The sequence below is a fragment of the Crocodylus siamensis genome, chromosome 4, assembly GCF_052110815.1.
Source record: "Crocodylus siamensis isolate JL-2025a chromosome 4, ASM5211081v1, whole genome shotgun sequence".
NCBI classification, from domain to species: Eukaryota; Metazoa; Chordata; order Crocodylia; family Crocodylidae; genus Crocodylus; species Crocodylus siamensis.
The window spans coordinates 190,589,589-190,616,169 of NC_143398.1; the positions used below are offsets into that span (position 1 = coordinate 190,589,589).

The 26,581-nt window shown below is 41.8% G+C and overlaps 1 protein-coding gene across 1 annotated transcript in view; it reads left to right on the top strand.

The window, feature by feature from the left end:
* STAT1 (signal transducer and activator of transcription 1) overlaps positions 1–26,581 on the top strand; it is a 40,302-nt gene that overhangs the window by 1,048 nt on the left and 12,673 nt on the right. The window contains exons 2-14 of the mRNA XM_090045225.1: positions 2,951–3,079; positions 4,443–4,587; positions 7,508–7,606; positions 10,656–10,745; positions 12,888–12,966; positions 14,944–15,035; positions 15,745–15,896; positions 17,417–17,575; positions 19,000–19,092; positions 23,162–23,221; positions 24,587–24,616; positions 24,702–24,795; positions 26,119–26,160. Of these exons, the coding sequence (XP_089901351.1) occupies positions 2,952–3,079; positions 4,443–4,587; positions 7,508–7,606; positions 10,656–10,745; positions 12,888–12,966; positions 14,944–15,035; positions 15,745–15,896; positions 17,417–17,575; positions 19,000–19,092; positions 23,162–23,221; positions 24,587–24,616; positions 24,702–24,795; positions 26,119–26,160 (1,263 nt within the window). The 5' untranslated portion in view covers position 2,951. The remainder of the gene's footprint in view (positions 1–2,950; positions 3,080–4,442; positions 4,588–7,507; positions 7,607–10,655; positions 10,746–12,887; positions 12,967–14,943; positions 15,036–15,744; positions 15,897–17,416; positions 17,576–18,999; positions 19,093–23,161; positions 23,222–24,586; positions 24,617–24,701; positions 24,796–26,118; positions 26,161–26,581) is intronic.

The following is a 26,581-nucleotide window of genomic DNA, read 5'->3' on the forward strand; positions in this document are numbered from 1 at the left end:
CCAAAAACATTACAAAAAAACATTTGGCAAGGAGTGTGCCACTGAAAACCCAGAAGCAAACTCAGTTGATGCAACATTTTGGGGCCCCACAATTCAAAAAGGATGTGGAGAAGCGTGAGAGGGTGCAGAGGAAAGCCACACGCATGATCAGAGATCAGGAAAGCAGACCTTATGATGAGAGGCTGAGAGCCACGGGACTCTTCAGCCTGGAAAAGTGCAGGCTCAGGGGTGATTTGGTGGCCTCCTATAAGTTTATCAGGGGTGTTCACCAGGATCTGGGGGAACATCTGTTCACCAGAGCAACCCAAGGGATGACAAGATCGAAGGTCACAAACTCATCCATGACCGTTTCAGGCTGGAGATAAGAAAGAACTTCTTTACTGTCTGAGCTCCCAAGGTTTGGAATAGACTGCCGCTGGAGGTGGCTCAAGCACCTACTTTGAACACCTTCAAGAGACATTAGGATGTTTACCTTGCTGGGATCCTATGATCCCTGCTGACTTCCTGCCCCTGGGGCGAGGGGCTGGACTCGATGATCTTCCAAGGTCCCTTCCAGCCCTAACGTCTGTGAAATATATGAAACATCTGACTAACTTACTTTTTATTTATATAGGTAGATCTATCTATCTATAGCTAGATAGATATATAGATATAGACATCGGTATAGATATAGATATAGACATCGATAGATATAGATATCGATTATATATATCTAGCTAGATATCTATAGATATCTATAGAGATATAGATATATAGCTAGATATAGATCGATCTCTCTCTCTCTCTCTCTCTCTATATATATATATATAGAGAGAGAGAGAGAGAGAGATTAGATATCTAGCTAGATATCTATTAGATATAGATATCTAGCTAGATATAGATATAGCTAGATATAGCTAGCTAGCGATATATATATAGATATATAGATAGATAGATATCTGTCTATCTATGTATCTATCTATCGAGAGAGAGAGAGAGATTATATATATATATCTATCTATATATCTATTATATAGATATATAGATATAGATATAGAGATATAGCTAGATATATATCTATATCTCCAGGCATAATCATCAGGATTTTCCATGTCTCATTATCATGCAATTTAGTTCTGAACAAAGAGATTGAAGCTGAACAGCCATATACAAGTATCTTGAAGAATTTGCACAAAACTACCTTATTGTTTTTAACTGCTAGAAGTAATGTGATTAATAGATAATCACTTTGTAGATAATTGAGACAGAAGACAGGAACTAAATGGCCAACAATCAAGGAAATAAAACCAACAAATTGACATCTGTCACAAAATATGAATGACTGAATTAATACCACAGAAATAAAGCAAAGTGCTTATTCAGTGTCAGGAATGACTGTATGTGTCACAGTGGCAATTAAGTTCAGTTCTCAGAATAGCAGCAGGCTCTGGGACATCCAGTGTGTGCTACTTGATTTTCTCCTGTAATAGTGACCACAGCTTTTCTGCACCAGCTTTACAGGCTATCCAGAATATAGAACCACAGATCCCTGCATCTACAAACCTTTCCTTGAGTCAGGGCAAAAATTTTAGTCCTAGCACATTGAAGTTTCCCCCTGATCTCAGGGTCCCATCATACTACAAGGCTTATGCTGTGGAGGAGGTCTTGTGCTGAAGATGCGACTCTGCAAGGTTTTGGGAGCAGGAGCCAGAAAGGATTTGATACCCAGGGTATTTGCTTTACTAGTGGATGTAAGTATCTGAGTTGCTGTCTGGGAAGAAGATTTTAGAACTCATTTTTAAAACTCAGAGAATGAATTTTAGCAGCTTTTAACATTCTGATACACGAAGCAATCAGAATGTCATAGCATTGTGCTAGTCCTGTGAAACTGTAAATAAACTAATGGTAACCCTGAAGGAGAACTGTTGTAATGAAGCAGGCTCATTTAATCCTTCTAGCAATATACAGATACAAATAGTAAGCAAACACCATCAAATTAAAATACGGGCTTTTAGTTATTTAAACGCAAAGTGTGATTTAAAAAAAAATGTAATCAATGGGTCATTTTTCAAAAGCAGTAGTTCACTTGCTCAGGTGCCTAAGTGGATATAAGCAGGGGGATAGGTTGTAGCCGTGTTGATCTAAGGACATGGGCAGACAAGGTTCTTTGGGTAAATCTGCTATCTTTTATTAGACCAGGTCATAAAATGGTTGCAAAAATTCTTCTTGGCAAGCTTTTGGGTATAAATACTTCCTCAGCCTGATGAAGGGTATCTGCAGTTGGTGTGCGCTCAGATGTTTCCTCAGCCTGACGAAGGGTATACCCAAAAGCTTGCCAAGAAGAATTTTTGCAACTATTTGACCTGGTCTAATAAAAGATATCAGATTTACCCAAAGAGCCCTGTTTGCCTAAGTGGATATAAAAGCTTCTAAGTGACTAGTGAGGTCAGAACAGGCATTGTGATTATGGCCTTTGTTATACAAAGAGTCAGATAGAAATTCAAAGAGATTCTTGTGTCTAACCCATAGTTCCTAGGTGAGGTAGAGCTCCTATTTTAGAAAGCATCTAATCTTGACATAAAGGTTTGAAGTTAGAAACAATCCACTATATCCTTAAGTAACTTGTTCCAGTGATGTGAAATGCACACAGAATTAGGGGGTGAGAGGTGGGGAAGAAGAGCTTTGTCTTCTCTTTGTCAATTTCTAAAGACAATTTTAAATGTTAATTCAAGTAAAAATTTTCCTTAGAATTATGACTTTGTTTTGAATCTTTATTAAGCTCTATTAAAATTAGAGCTAGTTGGGAAATGATATTCCACACACATGAATATACCCCTTAAAATAAGAATTTAAAAAACCCACTCTCAACCAAAGCTTCAATTTAGGGTAGATTTCCACCACTTCTGATGATATCTTGTACAGCAAAGTTGGTTGCAATTTTAATTAATTTCTATCCATCTTGACTTTGCAGGATGACACAGTGGTATCAGTTGCAGCAACTCGATTCCAAATTCTTGGAACAAGTACACCAGCTGTACGATGACAGCTTTCCTATGGAAATCAGACAGTATCTGGCACAATGGCTGGAAAACCAAGACTGGTGAGAGTAAAGTACTGTGATAGAAATTTACCGTTAAACTAATTGACCAGTGTACCTTTGTAATGGTAGAGCAAGCAGCTGTGCAGGACAGGATAATACTAGGGAAGCAAGCTGCTAGATAAACCTTTGTTTGAGTAACCAGTGGCTAGTAGGAACAGACATTTAGTAGTTCTCTATGTGGCTGATAGTCACTATTCTCCATTAGGTGTACACATCTGGGTCATGTTTTGGTTTCTTCACCAGGAAGAGCCTGTCAGTCCTCTTAATGGAGAAGAATCAAACAAGTTCTTCCACTAGTAAACTTTGAAGAATAGATAATCTATAGGGAGGCAGTGTTGCAAGAGTTATCCAAGTAAAAGAAAGAAATACAATATTACTTCATTAGAGATGAGAATGAAGGATTAAGCAATTTAGAGAGAGAATGGAATCGGGTGAAATACAGGCAGTCCTCGGACTTATGACACAACTGGTTCCTGAAAACGACGTCTTAAGTTGAAATGTTACAACTCGGAACCAATTTTCCCTAGGAAACAGTATTATAAATGGGAGATTGGTTGCTGAACCAAGGCCCAATACCCTGTTTACACCAAAAATAACAGAATTTTGTACTCGATCAATTATAGATGAGTAATATAGCTACATCAATACGATTATATTGTAAATAGCAATCATATTGATTTGGAAGGACTTCTTCGAGGTAACTTTCCTGGACTTTTTGAAGGGCTCTTGGCTGGAGTCTTCTCAGGAGTTTAGGCTGAGGTTTGCTTTCTTAAAGGAAACGTCCAAGGAAGTTTGGACAGATGTTCTCCAGGGGGGATGGGCAACCCAGCAAATTTGTTTGCTGGCATGGCCTGGCGTCAGATCAAGCATTGTAAGATCAAAACTGATATCAGAAATTTGAAACAGGGTGTCAATTTATAAATATTGTAAGTGAAAAACGTTGCAACTTGAAATGTTACAAGTTGAGGACTGCCTGTATAGATAATTCTTGAGGAGGAGGGTGGGGAGAGGGGGAAAGTAAAAGGCCCACCCCAGGTCTAGTAGCTCATAGGAGCTGCGTGGTTAAGGCATACTAGTTCTGTAGCTAGTCACAGGCAAGAGTGATATGGCTGCTTTCGCATCCAGCCACCTTTGACTTCCCCTGGCCTGAATGACCAGGTACCCATTTATAGCTAGGTCAATAATTCTGCAAAAATCCAGAGATCAAGGCTCAGATTCCTCTTGGTGGTTAAGTGCTCTGCCTCCTTCATGCTCTCAAAAATAAGACCCCAGAGCCTTAAAAAAGTATTTCCTTCTAAATATATTAAATAACTGCTTAATTGTGCACTTAACCAATATTACAATTTGTTTTTAAATATTGTAGGGAGCATGCAGCCAACAATGTTTCATTTGCTACAGTGCTGTTCCACGATCTCCTGTCACAGCTAGATGATCAGTTCAGTCGTTTTCTGATAGAGAACAACTTTTTGCTGCAACACAACATAAGGAAAAGCAAACGTAATCTTCAGGTATATCTGATGTATACTTATCTACTGGTTTATGTATTCACAGAGGCAGATGTCAGGACCATAGGGAGGGGGAAAAAAACCCACCACATTACATTAAATAAACAATTCTTCAAACTTAAGAAAAAAAAGTTACACTTTGCTTGAATTTTTTCCTTTAGCTTGCCAATGTTCTAAGTAACTCTTGAGAAAACCATAACACTTTAATTATATTTTACTAGATCTATTGTGTCAGCAATTTGTTTAAGTTCAGTTTCATGTTTTTATTAGTTTTTCCTGTGGGTTTTCAATAAAGCAATGAAGGAAAGAAAAAAAAAATTGTTTTCTGATGCGATTTTGCAGCAGTAAAACGTAGCAGGACACGAGGCTAGACAACTTAATTTTAACTAATTTTTGATCAATATAAACATTCCCGTGGTCCCATTAATAAATTGATTCAATCTGCACTTTAGAAGGTGGTTATAGACTTCACATAAAACAATACTGTATAACTTGGATACAAAATAAATATACTTTTTAGGCACTTGAAAGGGGGAGCAGTGTCCTGGGAGTGCTCAACAGTTGTTACAACTGTTACCTGTAATAGTACAAAGGCAGATCTGGCCCTGGATAAAAGCAGGGTTAAAGTTAGAGTGGTTTTGCTACATTTTTATGGCTACAGAAACATGCAGACATAACAGTTGTAGCATTACAACCTGCAGTGTTGTTGATTTGATCTGTAGCATTGATCTTCAACCAGGGTGCTGTGACACTCTGGGATGCCTTGAGATCCTTTCAGAGGTCCCCCAAGGCTTTGTCCTTGCACCCATATTGTTCAACATCTTCATTAATGATGTGGGCACTGGAGTCACAAGTGGACTGGCCAAATTCTCTGATGACACCAATCTTTGGGGCAAAGCATCCATACCAGAAGACAGGCGGGTGATCCAGGCTGACCTGGACAGGCTCAGCAAATGGGCGGATGAGAACCTGATGGTGTTTAACACCAAAAAATGCAAGGTTCTCCACCTTGGGAAGAAAAACCTGCAGCATCCTTATAGGCTTGGCAGTGCTACGCTGGCTAGCACTGCGGAAGAAAGAGACTTGGGGGTCATCATGGACCACAAGATGAACATGAGCCTGCAATGTGACACTGCGGCTAGTAAAGCAACCAAAATGCTGGCTTGCATCCATAGATGCTTCTCAAGCAAATCCTGGGACGTCATTCTCCCCTTGTACTCGGCCTTCGTGAGGCCGCAGCTGGAGTGCTGCATCCAGTTTTGGGCTCCACAATTCAAAAAGGATGTGGAGAAGCTTGAGAGAGTCCAGAGAAGAGCCACACGCATGATCAGAGGTCAGGAAAACAGACCTTATGGAGACAGGCTGAGAGCCATGGGGCTCTTTAGCCTGGAAAAGCACAGGCTCAGGGGTGATCTGATGGCCACCTATAAGTTTATCAGGGGTGACCACCAGGAACTGGGGGAACATTTGTTCACCAGAGCACCCCAAGGGATGACTAGGTCAAACAGTCATAAACTATTACAAGACCGTTTCAGGCTGGACATAAGGAAGAATTTCTTTACTGTCCAAGCCCCCAAGGTCTGGAACAGCCTGCCATTGGAGGTGGTTCAGGTACCTACATTGAACACCTTCAAGAGCAAATTGGATGCTTATCTTGCTGGGATCCTACCCTTTGGGCAGGGGGCTGGACTTGATGATCTTCCGAGGTCCCTTCCAGCCCTAATGTCTGTGAAATCCTGGGGTGCCACACAATGTTAATACTGTTAAGTCTGCAAACAAAATGTGTAAGATAAACCCAAAGTTATAAAGTAGGAAGCTGTAGTGTTAAAAACCATTCTGACCTGTTGTTGCCTTTTTGAGCTCTGCACAATAGAAGAGCTGCTCTTTTTTTTTTCTGTAGTCCAAAATACTGTTCCAGGGAGGGTGGTGGGGGGAAAAAAGAAAGAAAAAGAGCTGGTATTTTCTGAAGGGTGCCTCAAATCTGAAAAGATTGAGAACCACTGGTTTATACCTTTTGTACCAAGCAATGAATAATCATCATCACAGGAACAAGATGTAGCTTTACAAAGATTTGTTCTGTAGAATTATATTGAGATAATGGTTTGTTTTTATAGACTAGAGATTTCATTAACTTCTAATAACATGAGCAGAAATGACAACAGTTTTAGTAACATAGCTGTCATATAGGATATAAGGAAAAAAAAGCAAATAAGAGGAAAGGTAATAAAGCAAGATGACAATTGATATAATGGAGGATGATACAGAAGATGGATTTAGTGGATTTACTAGTTTGTGAATTCCCTGGCCACAGTCCTGCTCTTTTTATACAAGCCTGAGCATTTTTTTCCAAAAGTATGCTGAAAAGGCTACTATAGAACCGTGCTCCTTGACAGAGAGAGTGAGGCCCTCCTAACAGCCTTTTTGCCCTCACTTCCTGCACAACCAGCTTTATACAGTTAACTTTTGCATCAGGCAGTGCTCTTCCAGATAAAGTGGTGGTCACCATTAGCCCTATAGAAATGCTTTCTGCATATCTCAAATGCGACACCTGGATTTGTGCCGAGCCATAACTCCAGTCTTGAGCAAGAGCCATATGTTGAGTTTTGCAACCAACACGTGAAGCCAGCAGCTACATCAGTGAAGGAGCTTTCCCCAAATACTTTCCCCAGAGTATCTGGGGAAAGCTCCAGGGACAGAGCAGGTGGAGTGGCTCTTGCATTCCTGAAAAGGGTGATGCTGATTCATACTTTCTATAGTTCTGGTGGACACCGTGTTCTGGCAAATGCAGTCTGTCCCCTGGAGGCACAGCACATCCACTGCACTTTGGCCAAACTTGTTGCATGTTGGTTTGGTCAATGGGATGAGAGTTGGAGTGTTTTGTGTTTGTGTTAACAATGGGCTGTTTTTAACACCACAAATCTAGGATAACTTTCAAGAAGATCCAATACACATGGCAATGATAATCTACAACTGCCTGAAGGAAGAAAGGAAAATATTGACCAGTGCCCAGTCATCAGACCAGGTAAGTCCATTTTCCAGTGTCAGTTGCAGCTGCAGTCATTAGTACACATTGTCATTGTCAAATTAAAACAAGCACCATATGTTTGTTTAATGGTCCTCTTTCCTCTGGCTCCTGTTTTAAAAGAGGAAGCTGATAAATTGCCTGATTGCCTGCCACAAACATCTATCCCAGAAGCGTGTGGTTTGTTTTACATTGCTCATTTGGGTAGGTATAATTTAATGGTTGTGAAGTGAACTTTGTTCCTTGGACAACATTAATATCCCAAGGTGCCTTCATAATCTGATCAAGCATTAGATTAAAAGAAAGAAACCTTTCCAAATGAGACTTTACTGTGTTGGTGTTTTACTTTAACAATAGAGTCTAAAGTGGTGTGATTTTTCCCATCAAACTATATTATAACAATCCATCATCTGATTATCTTTGCCTTGGCCAATCCCTTCAATATTGGTGGGAGTCTATCTAGCCTTCCTCCTTTTTGCATTTTACTTCTACACCTACCTTACGTTGACCATTTGTCTTCCTTCTGTTCACCTATTTTTGATACCACATACTACCTTTTTCCATCAACTCTTTAAAATATTTTTGTGGAGCTTTCCTCTCTGTACTAAATTAATAGGTAAAAAGGTAGAGTAGCCACCACAATGTTCCTTCCCTTTGTTGTTATCTGTGGTGGTAGATCTCTTTGCTCCTCCCCGCCCCCCCAAGCAGTCTGTGTAATGAAGAGAAACAAACAATACATTTCAGGCAGAAATAAAACTGATGCTGCAAAAGGTAAAGCCATCAGCAATAATATTGTAATTAAAAAAAAATCTTGATTCATCAAGAAATAATTAATTTGATGTGATAGCCTACTGGGTTTGGCTGGCCTTTGACTACAAAAGCTCCATCTGTTTTTTTATGATGAATTGAGCTTAATATATCCTGCAACCAAAAATAAATAAAATTCAAAATACACATGCGTATGTTTTGTGGGACTTCCTTTTGCTTCTGGAGTATCTATATAATATCACATCACAGAAAGTAGGTGGAAGAAATTTTAATGATTTTACTGAAATCCACAGAAATGGAACTATATGACAAGGTTAGAAAAATGTATACTTCTTGGGGAAACTGAGCAACTAACTTAATAAAACTGTGGTTTTTACAACACAGAGATTGCCCTGTGTTTGAAGAGTCCAGAAATGTCCCTCAGCCATGGTATTTTAAGGACAAAGGAATTTGCTGTTGGTTTGGTTAACTCAGTGGTTCTTTGCCTCATTAGATTCAAGGTCACTGCTTGGAAAATGCCAGTCTTAGCTTTCACTTGTTTTTGACTACAGAAAAATATAGCAATTCCTCTGTTGCAAAGCACTCAGAAAGGTGACATCAGGTCAGAGTGACGATTTCTGCCATGGATTCCCAATTGAAATCTCTGGGTTTGTTTTGAACCACATGTAGGTGTGTCTGTACTTAACAGTGCTAAGATTGCATGGCACCTTAAGAGGATATCCGATTACCCCAGTTGGGAATCACTGAGTTAATGTATGTCATAATCCTCATTCCGTGGATAATATTTTGGATCTAGTTTTTAAATAATTACATCCAAACTATGTGCACCCAAGAGCCCTGCGCAGTCAGCTGTACCCACAGTTGCTCAGGTTTCATATGCAAACAACTAAGGCTAGAAATAGACATCACCAAACAAAGCAAGTTAGTTGTGCTATGATGCATTTGTTGTGAAATAGCTGATCCACTTCACTGGATGAAACACAGGTCACCCCTTTTCCCCACCCTTGATGGTGTAGGACAAGGGGCAATGTGATTTCCCCACTTTCCGTGCTCAGCCAGACCTGTTCCCAAAGTCACAGGGAAGCGGTTTTCCCCAGCCAGCTGGACCTACGGATCTGGGTGAGTGGGGAAGGTGCTAACAAGGTAGATGTCCACTGAAATAAAGTAGCAGAGTTTATTACAGCTTTTTGTTGCACCACTGATTTTTCTTTCATGTGGAGCAACAAAGGGTAATGATGTGTATTTGCTCAGCAGTTCTGCTGCCATAGAAAAATTTTATGGTGGCACAAATGAGACATCAGGTGACATTTGTTTCCACACTGAGTGGTTCTAGCTATTAGCTGTGTCTGCACAGAAATCAAGTCAAACAAAAAAAAATAGCTGTCTCAGATGTTTCTCTCTTAAAATTGTGGTACAATACAAAAAAAAAACGGAAAAAAAGCAAAGTTCTAGATATTTTCAACCACTTAGTCCCTTAAACATCCATGATGTTACTTACTTTTAGACATTTCTGGAGATAATATATACTAACAGTTCATGAACTGGCAGAAAAAGACTATAATAACTGTACTTTGTTAGAGGTCTCATCTCAGTGTAATGTAGGACACTGAGACAGGACAACATATTTCCTTACATATGCCATGTACCTTTCCTTCAGAAATCAGTTCCCCAAAATTGGGGTGCATGTTTTAAGCAGGGAAGCCGATTTTGGAATGAAGGGCACCAGGCCTTTGTGCCTCTTCCTGGGCCAACACTCCACCCCTTCCTTTGGGGCCTGCCTGGAATAGAAGCATGGAAATGCTGTAGGATGACTGCTGTTGTTTTTCCTCATTGTTCCTTCCCCCACTTCTCCCCATTTACTACATGGAGGGAGGAGTGGAGGCCAGTCTTCAGCAGTAGTTGCAGTTTTAATCCTTTCATGGCTGAACTGGAGCAGGGACAGAGCCTGTTCTTCAGCTCAATCCCCTTTCCTGCTTAGGTAAAAGCCACCAATTCATTTGTGAATGGGTTACAATTGTAGTTGTCACCCGAGCAGGGAAGGGAGAGGGAAATGAGCCAATGTGTAGGCTCTGTCCCTTCTCCATGCAGCCACAACTCTGGGGAAAAAAAACCTCAATTTTGCCTTCCCACAAATAAGGTATGCATCTTATTTAGTGGCATGGGTTATGCAAAAAATATGGTAGTAATCAAGGCCAAGAGACACAGATTTATTTTCTATGTCAACACTGATTTGATTCACTTTTGTTTTTGTTTTTTTTTGTTCTTCTCTGCACTGCTGCAGAGGCAGGTGGGAAACATACCTAATACTGTAATGCTAGACAAACAGAAGGAGCTTGACAGAAAAGTCAAGAGCGTGAAGAACAACGTGGTGGTAAGTAAAAGACTGTCACTTGGGTTTTGCTGGGTGATATACATCCATTTCTAATGAGAAAAAAAATGTTTCCATGGTCTTACTTCCTGAATCTTAAGTATAGTTTTGAATTAAAGCTCCTGGACAAGGTAGTTATGAATAAAACTGTTTTGTTTTCAGCTTAAAAAACAACAACACCGGGGTACAAAAACACTGCATAAAACTAAGTCATTATCTAGCATTACTAACACTCACATAGATAACTCTTTTGCTTAGACCTGAATATTTTGGTAATACCAAATAAAATGTCTAAGAAGTTTCAAACATGAGGAGAATATTTTTGTTCCCTTTCAAACAAGACAGTACTATAAGAGAAGGAAATATTTTGAGAAATCATTCTTTGCTAAGAAGGATAGAGGATAGACTCTCAGTATGAAGCAAATCAAGTTCTCTCCCTTCCTGTGAGAAGGGCAACTTCCAGGCTTGATGTTTGCTCTGGCCTACCCCCATCTCTGAGCAAACCACCCCCTTTGCTCACCTGCCACACTGTTGTTAAATACTTAGGATGTTAAATAGGTGAGAGGCTGCCCTTCAAATGCCCTAATTGTAACAGGGAAAAGTTTACATGCTCCAGCCACCCCTTAAGTGTTCCATGTCTCGCAGATATTATGCTATTATAGCTCACAGCCAGGCTGAATCCAGACCTTTGTAAGGTCTCTAACATACCACCCCCCTCTCACAAGGGCCTCTTTCATTCAGCCCTCTAGGCCGCATACATACTGCCCTACTTCCACAGAGATCATTAGGCTTGTCCTCTCACACTTCAAGCAGCACTAGCCCAGCCTGTTGGGCCCCTCTTGCAGCCCTCATTTGAGTGGCAGCTGCCTGATCACCTTACACCAAGCTAACTCTGCCCTGGCCCCTCACCAGGCCTCTGTGCACCTTCCTGGGCCAACACTCCACCCCTTCCTTTGGGGCCTGGGGCCAAACACCCCCTTGGACTCAGCTGCTTCCTCATAAGCTTAGCTGGCCCTACAACTCTGCCCTTTCCCTCACAGGGCTCAGGGCTCCCCTCCTTACAGGCTCAGGCACTTCAAGAAGCTTACCTGGCCTACCTACCATCACACACTCTCCCAACCCACCAGATGGCGGGGGCTAGGGTTTAGGAACCCCAACCTGCCTTACACTGGGGAGGTGTTCAATCCTGGTAATTATGTGGGGGCTGCCACACCACTGACAGCCCCACCAGGCTTCCCTATCCCAGCAGGGTGCAGTTTTAGGTCATGCCCCAGACCAGGAGCCTCCAAGCCTTCCCATAACTCCTGCCCTTACCTCCAACTGGCCCAGGAACAACTCAGCCTGATATTACCTCCTTGACTGCTCAACCCAGACTGCTGCCTTTCTGGCCTGTTTGAAAATGGCCACCACAGTCAGCCACCTGGCGGCCGCCTGCTCCAGCCCTTAAAGTGAAAGAGCTCTAAAGCTGCTCCGTCACACTGCCCTCCCCAGCCAATCTTGTTTGATATAAAAAAACAATTATTTTCTATAGGCCAGATGCTCCAGTTCTTATTCCTGAACAAGGATTGAGCATTTGATTTTCCATATTTAAGTGACATCTGGAGGTTAAACTCTACCTCTATATAATTAATGTACAGGTTCCCCTGATCTCCTTGGAAGCATGGAACGATCAGATCTGAACTTGGCCGACTTTGTTAATAACTTTTCCATTGGCAGAAAAGATTGAAAACAAGCAACAAATAAGTTTGGGGAATTTTCTTTCTTTCTTTTTGATTGTAACTGCCTTATGATAAAAGTTAGATAATGATTGAATTAATCACTAAAAGTCTTAGATGGTCTGAGAGCATGACAAACAAACCAGGTGCTGTAGAGGAAAAGGAGCAGGACTTTGCTGCATGTCTAGTGCTCTACAGTTATTATCTATGTGCCTGCTCTTACTATAAATGAAAGTTAATCCACAGTAGCTTAGACCTCTTTAACTGAGGACTTGGCTATTATCTACTACAACTTACTAACCAGAGTAGTACCTAGCTGTCAGTAACACTTCTATCCCTTTTATCTCTCAGTACCTTGTTTATGTGCCTATGCCATAAGTTCCATTTTTAAGTGGGTGCACATGCAACTGATGGTGTTTTTACTTTGTAGGAAGTAGAACAAGACATCAAGACCCTAGAAGATGTGCAAGATGAATATGACTTCAAATGCAAAACTTTACAGAACAGAGGTAAGATTCATTCATGACAAATCTTATCAGAGGTATACAGTATGTAAAAAATTTCCAGTAGGTATGGATTGTTCTAGAAATCAGACTTCAGAGACATAGGGCAAATTCAGGTGGGAATAGCATAATTTTCTTTTGTTCTGCTTTAAGTTCTGAACAAAAAAAAGAAAGAAAAAATCATATACAGGTAAATGTTTTACAGTGTTAAAACCAGGACTGCCCAACTTTAGAGCCCCTGGGAATCACACCAATGTAGTCCACATCAGGTGTACTGCATGGATGCCTTCCACTTTCACCCATCCAACTGCTGCACCATGCACCCACCATCACTGAGCCAGGTGTGCATGCAAGCAGAACCCCCTGCCATCCCCAGTGCAACTTGCACCCATTGCTGCACTGCAGTGAAACATCCCTGCCCCCCATGTGGCCATGATTTCCCTCCACTCCCCACAACATGGCTCCAAACTCTGTGTTAGCTCCTAGCACTCCCTTTCCTTCTGGGACAAAGGCACAAAGTGGTAGTTAAAGTGAGTCACAGGGGGGATCCTGTAGACTTTGCCTGCTACTGTAGGCAGAGTAATTGAGGAAGGATGGCAGCCAGTTGAGAACCTAGGGACTGCACATAAAACCCTGTGGGCCATCACCTGAACAACCTGATTTTGAAAAAAGCCAAACCATTTTGAAATAACTAGAAATATCAAATCCAAAAAATCCAATGTATTTTGTGATAGTTCATTTTTAAATCCAAACTCTGGAGCTTCAGCTATCTCCCTGCTGTCAGGCATTCTGTCTGGGTTGCTAACCTTCCCACATTATATACAGGCACCATAAAAAAGCAAGATTGATAAGGAGAGCAAAAAAGTGCAGCACACTACTTGCCCAGCCTGACTGAGCCATGTGCCAGTGAATGTTGGGAATCACTGCTGTACACAGACCCAGACACATATACACAACTGATAACATGTTTAGTAAAGAGCCAGTTGCTTGCCAATACCATACATATAATCTCAAATAGGGTGTGATTCCACATGCCTTAAACTAAAAAAGTCATTACTGATATACGTATAAGATAGAAATTCCTTCTGGGGTGAAAATGGACCTATTTGGTCTCTGCTAAAAGAAGTATTAGTCCTGCTAAAAGGAGTATTCGTTCTTCCTCACCTCCCTAAGACTAGGAAAAGTGTGGCTTAATTTTTTTTTGGGTCTCACCAATTTAGGGATGTGTTCCTGCACCATTTTAGTTCAGAAATGTTTGGTGACATGGGATTTGGACCTGGACTATTAAAGTGTTTTGTTGCTGCTGTTGTAATACGTTCTTGTAAGAATGTGTCTGCGGAGAAGGACAGCCCAGTGCAGAGATATGGAAGCTAGTCTGTATGCACTAGCAGAAGGGCAGTAGCTGTGAAATTGCACTGTGCCCAACCTAATCAAGCTGCTGATATGGACATGAGAGCCATCTGTAGAGATGTTCAGTTAGTTTTTTTTTATACAGTGTGTGTCATAGGAAGGAAATACCTCATTCTGGGACATCGCTGGTACTAGTTGTGTGGATGAGGGATTTCAAACCAGACTGTTTTCTCAGAAGGAGAAGAGTTTGGGGATTAGCAAGTGTGCTAAGCTCTGGACATTGGCCTGTTGGGACAGTTAGCTGATATCCTTGTCTGAGTCCACTCATGAAACTCCGGCATGAAGCTGCTAAGGAACTACAGAGCTTTTGAATTTTTCTTCTCTAACAAAAATAAGGAAGTGGTATTCCCCCTCTTGAAATCTGTCAGGAGTTCCCAAATTAGTCAAATTGCAGCAAATAAGGTCAGCTTCGCCACTCCTGCCAAAATAATGGGTTGCTCAGTATCTTTCATGGTGTGTGTGTCATTGACAATATTTGTTCTTGTCTTTCAAATGTCATTAAGTGAAAGTAAAAAGAATTTTGTATTTTCCTTCAATTATATTGGTCTGTTTCCTGTTGGATTTCTTTCACAGAACATGAGCCCAATGGTGTGGCGCAAGATGAATATAAAAAAGAACAACTTGTCCTCCAGAAGATGTTTTTAACACTTGACTTTAAGAGAAAGGTAATGCTAAAATTTATTTTAGAGGACACTAATACTTCAGTTTGAATATTTGTGTTAACTTCCATTGGGTCAAGTTATTTTAGGATGTAAAGGAAATTAAGTTTTTAAACCAAAAGAAAAAGCTTGTTTGTTTTTAGTAGTCTAAGTGCACCATTGTCCTTTACATTGTCACTGAAAATCAAATCCCCTAAAGCAGTTTATTCCATTTAACATTTTGAGATTTTTCTTCTTACTGAAAATAGCCCTTTTATTTTGAACACTTTTTTAGCCAACTGAAGCTGGTGCACTTAACAGGAACGGAAATGTGTCATTTCTCATTAGTCATATTTCTCCATGATGTCCCTGGGAGAGGGGTGGGAAGGAAGAGTTGTAGTGGGGTGTGTGTGTGTTTTAATCAACTATCTTGAATAGTCAAACATGCTGAACAGTATTACAAGGCCCTAGTTCTGTAATGAGTACCCTGTAGCCACCGTGGTCCACTAACATGGAGGCTATTGCACAGTTGAGACCCAAGTTAGTTATTCAAGAGAAGTGGGTAGTTGATTTTTATTTTTTTAGTCCCTCAATTTAGCAAGCTAATTTCTACTGCTAATCTCAGTACTCTTCTACTGAAGTAGAAGAAGAGTAGTTATGCTAGGAGTGGAGGTTTTCTGTTGTTCTTGATAGATAAAGCTAATAGTTAAACAAAGCAATCTGATCTTCCCTTTAGGAAGTGGTGAACAAAATAATCAATCTGTTGAACATAACAGAGCATACACAAAGTGCCTTGATTAATGAAGAACTGGTGGAGTGGAAGCGTAGACAGCAAATTGCTTGTATCGGGGGTCCTCCCAATGCCTGTCTTGACCAATTGCAGAATTGGTAAGTTTTTAAATCAGTGGTTCTCAGCCTTTTTAGACTTGACGCATGCCTGGATAAATTCAAGACAGCTCTCAGAAAACACCAGGTCTTAGGTTTCTCTCTTTTTTACCTACAAAAAGATAGTCAAGCAGTTTTTCTAATGCAAAAAAAATTAGAAAGACCAGAACTATGGTTTTATATTTGAAATCTCTGAGTTCATCTTGTGAATCATGTTTGTAAACCTAACTGTGCCAATATTGTGTGGCACCCTGTTGCACCCTTGAAAAGATAGCAGGACACCCTGTTGAGAATCACTTTTCTAAATCAACATTAGAAAATAATAAATGCTTTGTAAAGATTAACTGTGGGCCAGAATATAATGGTATATATGGTGTTGTTAAAATTAATATTTCGAAACCACAGGAGAGCCAATAACACACATTGAATTGAAGAAAGTTAGTAGACACTGTGTTGCAATAATCCTTTTTGGGTAAGCAACGGGGAGCAGGGAATATTAACTGTTTCATATATAACTGTGTGTTATCTGCAGTGTGCCCATTTAAATTCCAAAAGCCACACTAAATGCTACTGTAACTGTGAAGTCCATAGGCAAGAACTTAGCTTAGTAACTTCTCATTTTCACAGCAGTGGAAGTGGCATTCAAAGGAAATGGCATTTTATTTGTCCCAGTCAGCCTAAATAATTTCAGAACAGGAAACCAAAGCCCTAATTAGGGGAAAATAGTTTGTCTTGTTATACTTCAGTAGCAGTTTTCCAAGTCATGCTTTATTGCTATGGCTGCTTCCATTCAGTTATTTTTGAGCTGCACAGCTAATATATTGCAGGGGGAAAAAATCTCCATTGAAGTACCAAAGACAACACAACAGTTCATTTAAAAAGCTTTACCAAGTACTTGCACCTTATCCAATATACAAAGCAAGTCCTCCAAGAAGGAGACAGCAGTTATGCTGTCTTATTCACAAACTACATTATCATAACATCCAATTTTTACCATGACAATTTGCATATGGACTGTGCATTTTAGGATATATCTGTATGGCACAAGGCAACAGAATACAGACACCTTATGGTAGTTCTGCATGCGATAGTTTTGGACCCAAAAGCAGTATAAACAGCATTATTGTGGCGCTGTACCTGAGCTAATAAGTTCCATTGAGAAGTTAAACAGTTAAGGCTATCTCTGTATGCTACTGTCCTGCACCATGTGTACCAATGTTTTAGCAACCTTTTCAAGCTGTGGTCTGTGTTGCCACCACCACTGCTTTTCCCAGCAGCGGCACAGGGAGAGTGTCTGCAACTGACAGTTTTCCCTGAAGGGAAAAGCAGTAGCAGTGCTAGGACTGTGCACCTGCCTTTCAGCCAAGCTGGGTCAATCTGGCTGCTGAGACCCTTCATCTGAAGGCTGGATAAATGGCTCCATTGGCTGAATTCAGGCTGCAGGTTGCCTTGTAGGCATCCTGTTGGGCATCTAAGCACTTCTGCAGTGTAAGTCTTCCTACTAATAAGACATGTCATTGTAGGTTCACCATTGTTGCTGAGAGTCTTCAGCAAGTTCGCCAGCAGCTTAAAAAACTTGAAGAACTGGAGCAGAAGTTTACTTATGAACCAGATCCCATCACAAAAAACAAACAAGTTCTGCAGGACCGAACTCACAGTCTTTTCAGACAACTAATTCAGAGGTAAGAGGGCATATATTGGTTTTTCTTCATGTAATTGTGAATCTGTGGAAACTCTTCATTTCTACACTGAGTAGAAAGAGGTAGTTATCTGTGTTAGTCTGAAGAGAAGCAGAAAGCAGGGCAGGGTGGTGGTTTGTGGGCAACAGCCAACAGCAGTCACCTGTGAAAGTTCATTCCTCTGTGAACCAGTGAGTGTGTAAAGTGCCATCTTGCCATTGCCTTCTGCATTCTCAGCCAGTCCCATGCTAAATTTGTGCTGCTTTCAGCATTTTCCTTATTCTTTAGATAAAATCCCACGAAATTGAAAAGACCCTTGTTGTACCTTTAGTAAGCCTGCAGGCTCCAGTCCTACCCCTTTAGTCTTTCTTGTTTTAGCCTTAGCTGACAAGTTTTCCCAGATGGATGTATACTGGTAACAGAGCCACATAGAACCTTGTGCAGATGAATATCTGCTTGTTGGCCTGTGCTGAAGAGCCACTGATCTAGAGGTTCCATCCAAGACTGGAGTCCTGTTAACCAAATACAAAGTAAGAAGCAATCCTTGCTCTAAAGAATTTAGAGTCAAGACAACTAGTACAAAGGAAGTGGCAGAGAGGTAAAGTGATTTGTGTAAGGTCGTACAGCAGACCACTGTCTGCACGGGGACTAGACCCCTATTTCCTGAATCCTGCTCAAGTGCCCTGGCCACTAGACTCTTGCAAAAGGCTCCTGTCCATTTAGAAACAGTGAAAAGGCCCAGATGCCACCTACTTGCATATAATGTGTTACTAAGATAGGCAATACTGCCATAGAACACTTTAGGGTGCATCTACACAGCAAAATGTGGTGTTGGTTAGAAATACCAACCAGTTGTCTTTGGCCAGTGTTGTTACACAGCTTCCAGTACCTTTACTAGCTCACTCAAAAATAATTCTGGTAACTATTGAGCTACACATTATACAGTGAAGACATACCCTTAAGAACTTAGTGATTCCTGATGGCTTTGATATAATTAATTAATGGAATGACACTTTTGATTTACATAACATTTTATTTCAAAATTGCCATGTTAAGAATATATCTGATGAATAAATAGATTGGAAGTGCACACTATGTCAGTTTACTGTCACAACATTAAAATCCAACTTATTTACAACACACAATTTCTGTTTTGTCCTGAAGTAGTGTTATGAAGTTTGTAATAAAAATATCTTACTAATGGTCAAGGTCTGCTGGCTACCCCTGGTTATTTCTCCTTGCCAGTTCTACAGCCCTGCAGCAGTTTTTAGTCGTGCTTTTTCCTCAGATCTGAAGAAGAATGAACTGCATTTGGAAGCTCGTCTAAGTCTATCCCCATCATACAGTTGTTCCAGTAAAATATATCACCCACAAAAATCCTTGCCTTTACTAAAGATCAAAATGTTCATGGCTTGTTCTTCTTGCAGTTCTTTTGTGGTAGAACGACAGCCTTGCATGCCAACTCATCCACAGAGGCCATTAGTCCTGAAGACTGGAGTACAATTTACAGTAAAACTGAGGTAATTTTATTTTTATTATAAGCGTATTATCTTACCAACTTCCTGTTGCCAAAAGAGTTGCAAAAAATTTTATACTTCAGGCTAAGTGTCCAGAATTTCCTTACAAATTTTAATTTCTCCATCTGTATGCTCAACTCTGTATATTCTTCTGGTTAGGAACTAAGCAGGGATTTCATTCAGAACACACTAACTATAGTCATTTCCTGAGGGCCTGGTATCAAGTGGGAGGAGGGTATAAGCTACGTGTCCTTCAGGCTGCTTTCAAAGCACTCTGAAGTGCTTTGGGTTAGAGTACAAGGCAGTTGAGGGGAAAGAGACTTAATGGTGGGAGTCTACTACAGACCTCCCAACCAGGGAGAAGAGCTTGACCAGGAATTCTTGGGTCAGCTCACAGAGGTAGTGAAGGCTAAGTCATGGCGGACCTGAACTTCCCAGACATCTGCTGGGAAGAACAGTCAGCCAGGTCTGAATGCTCACGTAGGTTCTTGGCCAGAGTGCAGGACCTCCATCTAACCCAGGAGGTGCACAGCCCCACCAGGGGAGACGCCTTGTTGGACCTAGTGCTGGCCACAGGTGATGACCTGGTGAGGGGGCTACGGGTGCTCGACCACCTGGGCGACAGCGATCATCGCCTGCTGGAATTCACCATCCAGCACAAGGTGGCAAGGCATGCAGTAAGGCAGTGGCCCTAGAGTTTAGGAGGGCAAACTTCAACGAGCTAAGGAGGATAGTTGGAGAAGTGCTGAGGTCCCGGACAGGAGGGGAGCCAGGTGTCCAAGGAGAGGTCGCTCCTTAAGGAGACGATCCTCCAAGCCCAAAGAAAGGTAATCCCAACGAGGATCAAAGGGAGCAGGAGAGCACACAAGCCTCCACGGCTCACCAAAAGCATCCGGGAATGTCTCCTTGCTAAAAAGGAGGCTTACACCCAATGGAAAGAAGGGGTCATCACCAGGGAGGGCTATTCTGTAGTTGCTCGGGGATGTAGGGGGGCAGTTAGGAAGGCCAAGGCAGAGATGGAACTGGGACTAGCTTCCCAGATTAAGGACAATAAGAAGTCCTTTTTTAAATACATAGGAGGTAAAAAGAAGGTCCCGGGTAATGTGGGGCCCTTGCAGGACGCGTTGGAAAATTTGGTCGTCACACCGGACGGCAAAGCTAACACGTTTAACGATTTCTTTGCCTCTGTCTTCCTAAGTAGGGACCAGAACAGCCACCTTCCTGCTGGGCCCCCCTCGGGCCCTGGGGGAGGCACACCTGGGCCACGGGTTAGCGAGGATTTAGTTAGGGAGCTTCTGGAGGGGTTGGACGTATTCAAGTCAGCTGGCCCGGATGATCTCCACCCTAGAGTTCTAAAGGAACTGGCCGAGGTCATTGCAAGTCCCCTGGCACAACTTTACGAGCACTCGTGGTGCTCTGGTGAGGTACCGGAGGACTGGAAGAGGGCCAATGTGGTCCCCATCTTCAAAAAAGGCAGGAAGGAGGACCCGGGAAACTATAGGCCGGTTAGTCTCACCTCGATCCTAGGCAAGCTGTTTGAGAAAATTATGCTGGCACACATCCAGGAGGGGCCAGCAGGAGACTGCATGCTTAGGGGCAACCAACATGGGTTCATCAGTGGCAGGTCCTGTCAGACCAACCTGGTGGCCTTTTACGATCAGATCACCAGATCATTAGATGCAGGGGCAGCAGTGGATATAGTCTTCCTGGATTTCCAGAAGGCTTTTGACACTGTCTCTCACCCCGTTCTCATTAAGAAACTGGGGGGCTGTGGTGTAGACACCCACACAGTCAAACGGGTCACCACCAACTGGCTGGAGGGCCGCACCCAGAGGGTGGTAGTGGATGGGTCCTTCTCAACCTGGAAGGACATGGGCAGTGGGGTTCCACGGGGCTCGGTCCTCGGGCCCGCACTGTTCAACATCTTCATCAGTGATTTGGACAAGGGGGTAAAAAGCACCCTGTTCAAATTTGCTGATGACACTAAGATGTGGGGGGACGTGGGCACACTGGAAGGATGCAATGGGCTACAATCAGACCTAGACAGGTTACAAGGGTGGGCAGATGAGAATAGGATGGGTTTCAGCACAGACAAGTGCAAGGTGATGCACCTCGGGAGGAACAACCAGCACCATACCTACAGGTTGGGGAACTCCCCTCTTGTCAGCACTGAGGTGGAAAAGGATCTTGGAGTCATCATTGACTCCAAGATGAACATGGGCCGGCAGTGTGGGGAGGCACTAAGGAAGGCCAACCGCACCTTGTCATGCATCCACAGATGCATCTCGAGCAGGTCCAAAGAGATGATCCTCCCCCTCTATGCGGCACTGATCAGGCAGCAGCTGGAGTACTGCATCCAGTTCTGGGTGCCGCACTTCAAGAGGGATGTTGACAGCATGGAGAGGGTCCAGAGGAGGGCCACTCGCATGATCAGGGGGCAGCAGGGCAGGCCCTACGAGGAGAGGCTACGGGACCTGAACCTGTTCAGCCTCCAAAAGAGAAGGCTGAGGGGGGGATCTTGTGGCCTGTTCTAAACTAGTCAGGGGGGATCAGCAGGCACTGGGGGAGTCACTGTTCCCCCGAGCACCACCAGGAGTGACCAGGAATAATGGTCACAAGCTGGCAGAGGGTAGGTTTAGGTTAGATATCAGGAGGCGCTACTTCACGGTCAGGGCGGATAGGGTCTGGAACCAACTTCCAGGAGAGGTGGTGCAGGCTCCTACCCTGGGGGTTTTTAAGAGGAGGTTAGATGAACATCTTGCTGGGGTCATTTGACCCCAGTATTCTTTCCTGCCATGGCAGGGGGTTGGACTAGATGATCTGCTCAGGTCCCTTCCGACCCTAGAAACTATGAAACTATATGTGGAGGAATTAACTTATATTAATACAAGTTTGCCATAAAGCCCAACATTGTAATCACCTGTTTGCACAAGTGCAATACATTAAGGAGCAAAAACCTTTCTCTTCCTCTGGTATAATTGTCATTTTATGTATTTTATATTTAATGAGTCTCTCTGATTGCATCTGAATGTATCTCCTCCTCCCCGCCCCCGCAGCTGCAAATCTCACCATTTCAAAGCTCCTTTTAGTTTGCTTTGGAGTTGGCTAATAATCCATGTGCTTACACTTTGTTTAGAATAAGTGTTTGCTTATGAACACATTTTTCTAGGGGGAATAATAGTTTCTGTCCTTCAATGACAGGTGACAGTGTTTCCCTTAGCTTAGCTTCAGAGTTCTTATCTGTTCTGTGGTCTTTGGCAATAAAGTCTTGTAAAGCCTTGTAAAATTCATACCCAGAAGCTGATGCCAAAGGGAGCAGAGACTGGGGAAATATTCTTTATGAGGAGTCAAGGCATAGATCCCTTTCTGTGCCAGGCCCTCTGGTTTCACCTCACCTTGGGTTTCAGCATTAGGTAGATGGTGAAACTGCCAACATATAGTGCACTAGAATTGGATTCCAAGCTCCTGCTTGGCAGGTGGGGTTTGATTTGCAAACTACATATTAAGTAATTGCATATTATTTGTAGGGCTTTTAGAGTCTAGGGGCAGGCGCTTTGCTATTCAAAGCAGAAAGCAAAAAAAAAACAACCTAGAACCATATTTGAAGACAACTTCTTGATGGACAGTATTCAGTCTTTCAGAATCACTTTCATGCTTCTGTTGAAGTTATTGGAAAAATTCTGTTGACTTCAAATGGAAGTGGTATTGCACTTGCACATGAAAAGTAATTTCAGGGGAGGAAAGCAAATCAAGTCAGAGATTGGTCACGTTTGGCTCATTGACGTCAAAAGGAAGCTGTAGATTAAAAAGCCTCTTTGGCTGGGCCTGCAGTGTACAGTATAATATCAAGTTTGGATACACAGGCTAGCTCTGAATGATCTGGAAGCAGCATGGCCACATTAATTTAGCCTAGGTTCACTTACAGTACATCTATACTGTTTCATTGAGAGTTGCCTTGGATATCTTTAGATAGCACTACATGCGAGATAAGTCTGTGTTCTTTTCATTATCAATGTAAAGAGAAGCTCTGATCTGCAATTACAATCAATCATTTGTATTTATTTCTTTCCAGACTGCTGGTGAAACTACAGGAGCTGAATTATAATTTGAAAGTGAAAGTCTTATTTGATAAGTATGTTGCATATTTTTTCAGATCTTGCATATGTTTGTAGTCCCAATAGATGAAAGAAGAAATAGATATTCTTAACATGTACCCTCTGGTGCTCAGGAGGTTACCTGGGGTGAGGTAAGGGAAGCTGGGACCAGCAACTGTGCTGGCCCCAGTAGCCTTACCTGGGGGCCAGGGAAGCTTCAGCCATGTAGCTCCACATGTCCTGATTTTTTTCTGTGTAGGTTTTTTTTGACTCCTGGGTCTCCAGGGCTCCAAAAAACCCCCCCAAAATAACCCCCCCCACTGCAAAGTAGCAGTGCAAGAAATGCCTGAATATCGCACAGCCACTCATTTGGATGCAACCATGGTGTTTTCCCCCTATACTTCTATTTCTCAACTTTAGGAGATGAGGCATTCTTTTTGGGAGAATATACAAGAATGAACTTTTAAGAAAAAACTTTTTGATTTATCTAGATGTGAAAAATTCCCCACATTTAACTTTTAGACCCATTTAACTGGACAAACCCTATTTGAAATAATTGAATACTTTGTCCAACTCCAAATATTCAGAAATCATACCCAAAAAATCAGGAAGTTGTGCAATCGCCTACCCTGGAAATCTTCAAGAGGAGACTGGATAGTCATCTTGCTGGGGTCACTTGACCCTAGTTGTCTTTCCTGCCTGGTGCAGGGGGCTGGATCTGATAATCTTCCGAGATCCCTTTTAGCCTTACAATCTATGAATCTTACAAACCATGATTTTTACAAATTTGAATTCTTACCCTCTTTCTAGCTGTTTACAAGGTGTTCAAGGCTTTCCTGCACAGTCATGAGGGCTAGAAATGAACTTAAAAGGAAAGCTGAGATTCATACATAATAACTTGACTCAGGAGGCCTAGGGTGTTAAGAAAAATACCAAACAGAATTCATAAAAATCACGAGTGATTTTGCATAGCTAAGACTTTGCAAAATCGATGCAAGTGAAATAGTAAGTTCTAACCTCATTTTCAAACACTTCACACTGCTTAGAATGCAAGTAACTCATTAGCTATCTGTATAGCAGTCCAGTAACATGGTTTACCAACAGCATGGTACAATGAATGGCTTTCTTTCATTATAAAGATATCTTAGAAAAACCTATGCTTTAGGAAAGTATTTGGTGTAGTATGATATATTTTTAATTTGGCATTCATTTTGCTTAAACAAATGTGACACCTGATTATGTATTTTTTTGTTTCACAAAACTTTGGAAGAAAGACACATTAATGTTTTTCACAAAGTGTTTTCACAATTCAGTTATTGCTATCAGTTACAAGCATAAGGGGAAAGAAATGTGTGCATACATTTAATTTTTGAAACTTAATAGTTCTGAATCTCTTTTTGCAGAGATGTGAATGAGAAGAACACAGTGAAAGGGTATGTGACATCCACATATTTCTCTGTTTTTAGTAGGGGTAACAGTTTAATGAGCAGTCTCATAATTCTTCTGCTCTTTTCGTAGATTCAGAAAATTTAACATTTTGGGAACAAATACAAAAGTAATGAACATGGAAGAATCTACCAATGGAAGTCTAGCAGCAGAATTCAGACATTTGGTAAGGGACACATTAATTCCCCACATCTCTTGGCATTTTAGATGACCATAAGGGACCTTTTTACTCTGTTAAATCAGGCTGTCTAACTTCTAAGTGCCAGGGGTCCCCTAGACATGCACGATGCATGGGCACCACTCCCCTACCCCTACCCCACACACTCCCCTGCCCACACTGCGGCACTGCTGTTTTGGATGGGGGCAGAAAACAGAAACCAGAAGAGGAAGCAATGTGGGGGAATGGAAGCTACATAGAAGCCTGGGGGCTGTGACTTAACTTCTGGTCCCAACGTGCCAGTTAGACAGTTCTGTCCTAAGTCATTGTTTGTCACAGATCTTCCTTTAAGTACAGAAGTCACTGATTACATGCTTACTCATTGTTAATGCCTCCTGCTTAAATGGTATCAAATAGCCAGGTGAATTCTACATACGGAGTTTTCCCACCAGCTTTAATGAAATCAAGGTTGGTTCATAATCTTAGCAATGATTACTGGACTGGAAAGCTTTTACTCCCATATGGCCTAGAATAAGTGCTTCTAAGGAATTGTAGTAAGGTAGCAGTTTCTGGGATTAAAATGAGGAAACAAGGATTGTTGCAGTAATGGTTGGTCAGAATATGCGAGGCAGAGAAGAGCTTTTGAAATGGTTCCACAGAAAGCTTGGATTACAGAGGGCTCTTGGAGCACTAGCCAAGTCAACAGTTGAATTGTCTAGGGAAGGGGCTCTTACAGAGCACTTCAAACATCTAGCAGAGGAAATAACCGCATTGTTATACTGGTTTGAGAAGGCTGGTATCATCACATCTGGAGAGGAATCAAATTCTCATTTAACCTAATTAATTTTGGGATCCTTTCCCCCTGCATATCCAGGGCACTGACAATGGTACAAAGTTTACTGATATTCTCCTTGACTAATTATCTTCCACACTAAAATTATAAGCCATTATTAAATAGATGGGATAAACTTAATAAATGACTGTTTTGCTTGCCTGTGGTCCCTTTAAGGAAGGACTCTTGCGCAGTCATAATAGCAAAACAGCATGGTACGGCATTTGTTCAGGCTGTACTTTTCTAAGCCAAATGCTTAATAAAGATATAGTCAGTAGTAAAACAGAATCAGTCTATGGTCTGATTGTCTGGCTTTCACAACTGGAAGCTAAGTGGGATCAGATGCTAATGCAGCAGATTCATAACCAGTTAAGTAGAACGGACTGTGCAAACAGTACTCATTTCATGTAAACATACATTCACTTGTTTTTATCTTCTGATTTGCAAGTCACTTTTTCAAATGCAGCTGTTATTTATTTGCAAATCTCTCTTGTCTGCAGCAATTAAAAGAACAAAAAAATGCAGGAAACAGAACTAATGAGGTAAGTAACACCAACTTTGTCTCTTTTGGTGTAATTTTGATATAACATAAAGATAGAGATTAAATGCCTGTTAATAGGCCAGACCATCCAGTCCCAGGGGGAAGCCTGCGAGGGAAGACTCGCAAGCTAGAAATTCACAGAAAGTGAACTGAAGGGCATGGGAGACTCCATACTGAGTGCCCTTTAGACCTTAGTAACCATAGTGGGACTTTCTGGAAATGTCAGAATTCCCCTATGGCTGCTGAGTGTCAGCTGTGGAAAGGGAGTTTTCACTCTTTTGTCCACATGATCTCTAGAAGATGGAATTGTAGAGTAGAGCCAAGTTAAAGAACATCTTGCCAGAGCAGGTCACCTGTAAAAAAATGCACTGATTTTTAAAGTTTAGATCAGTGGTGCTCAACCTTTTTGCCCAGCAGGTCAG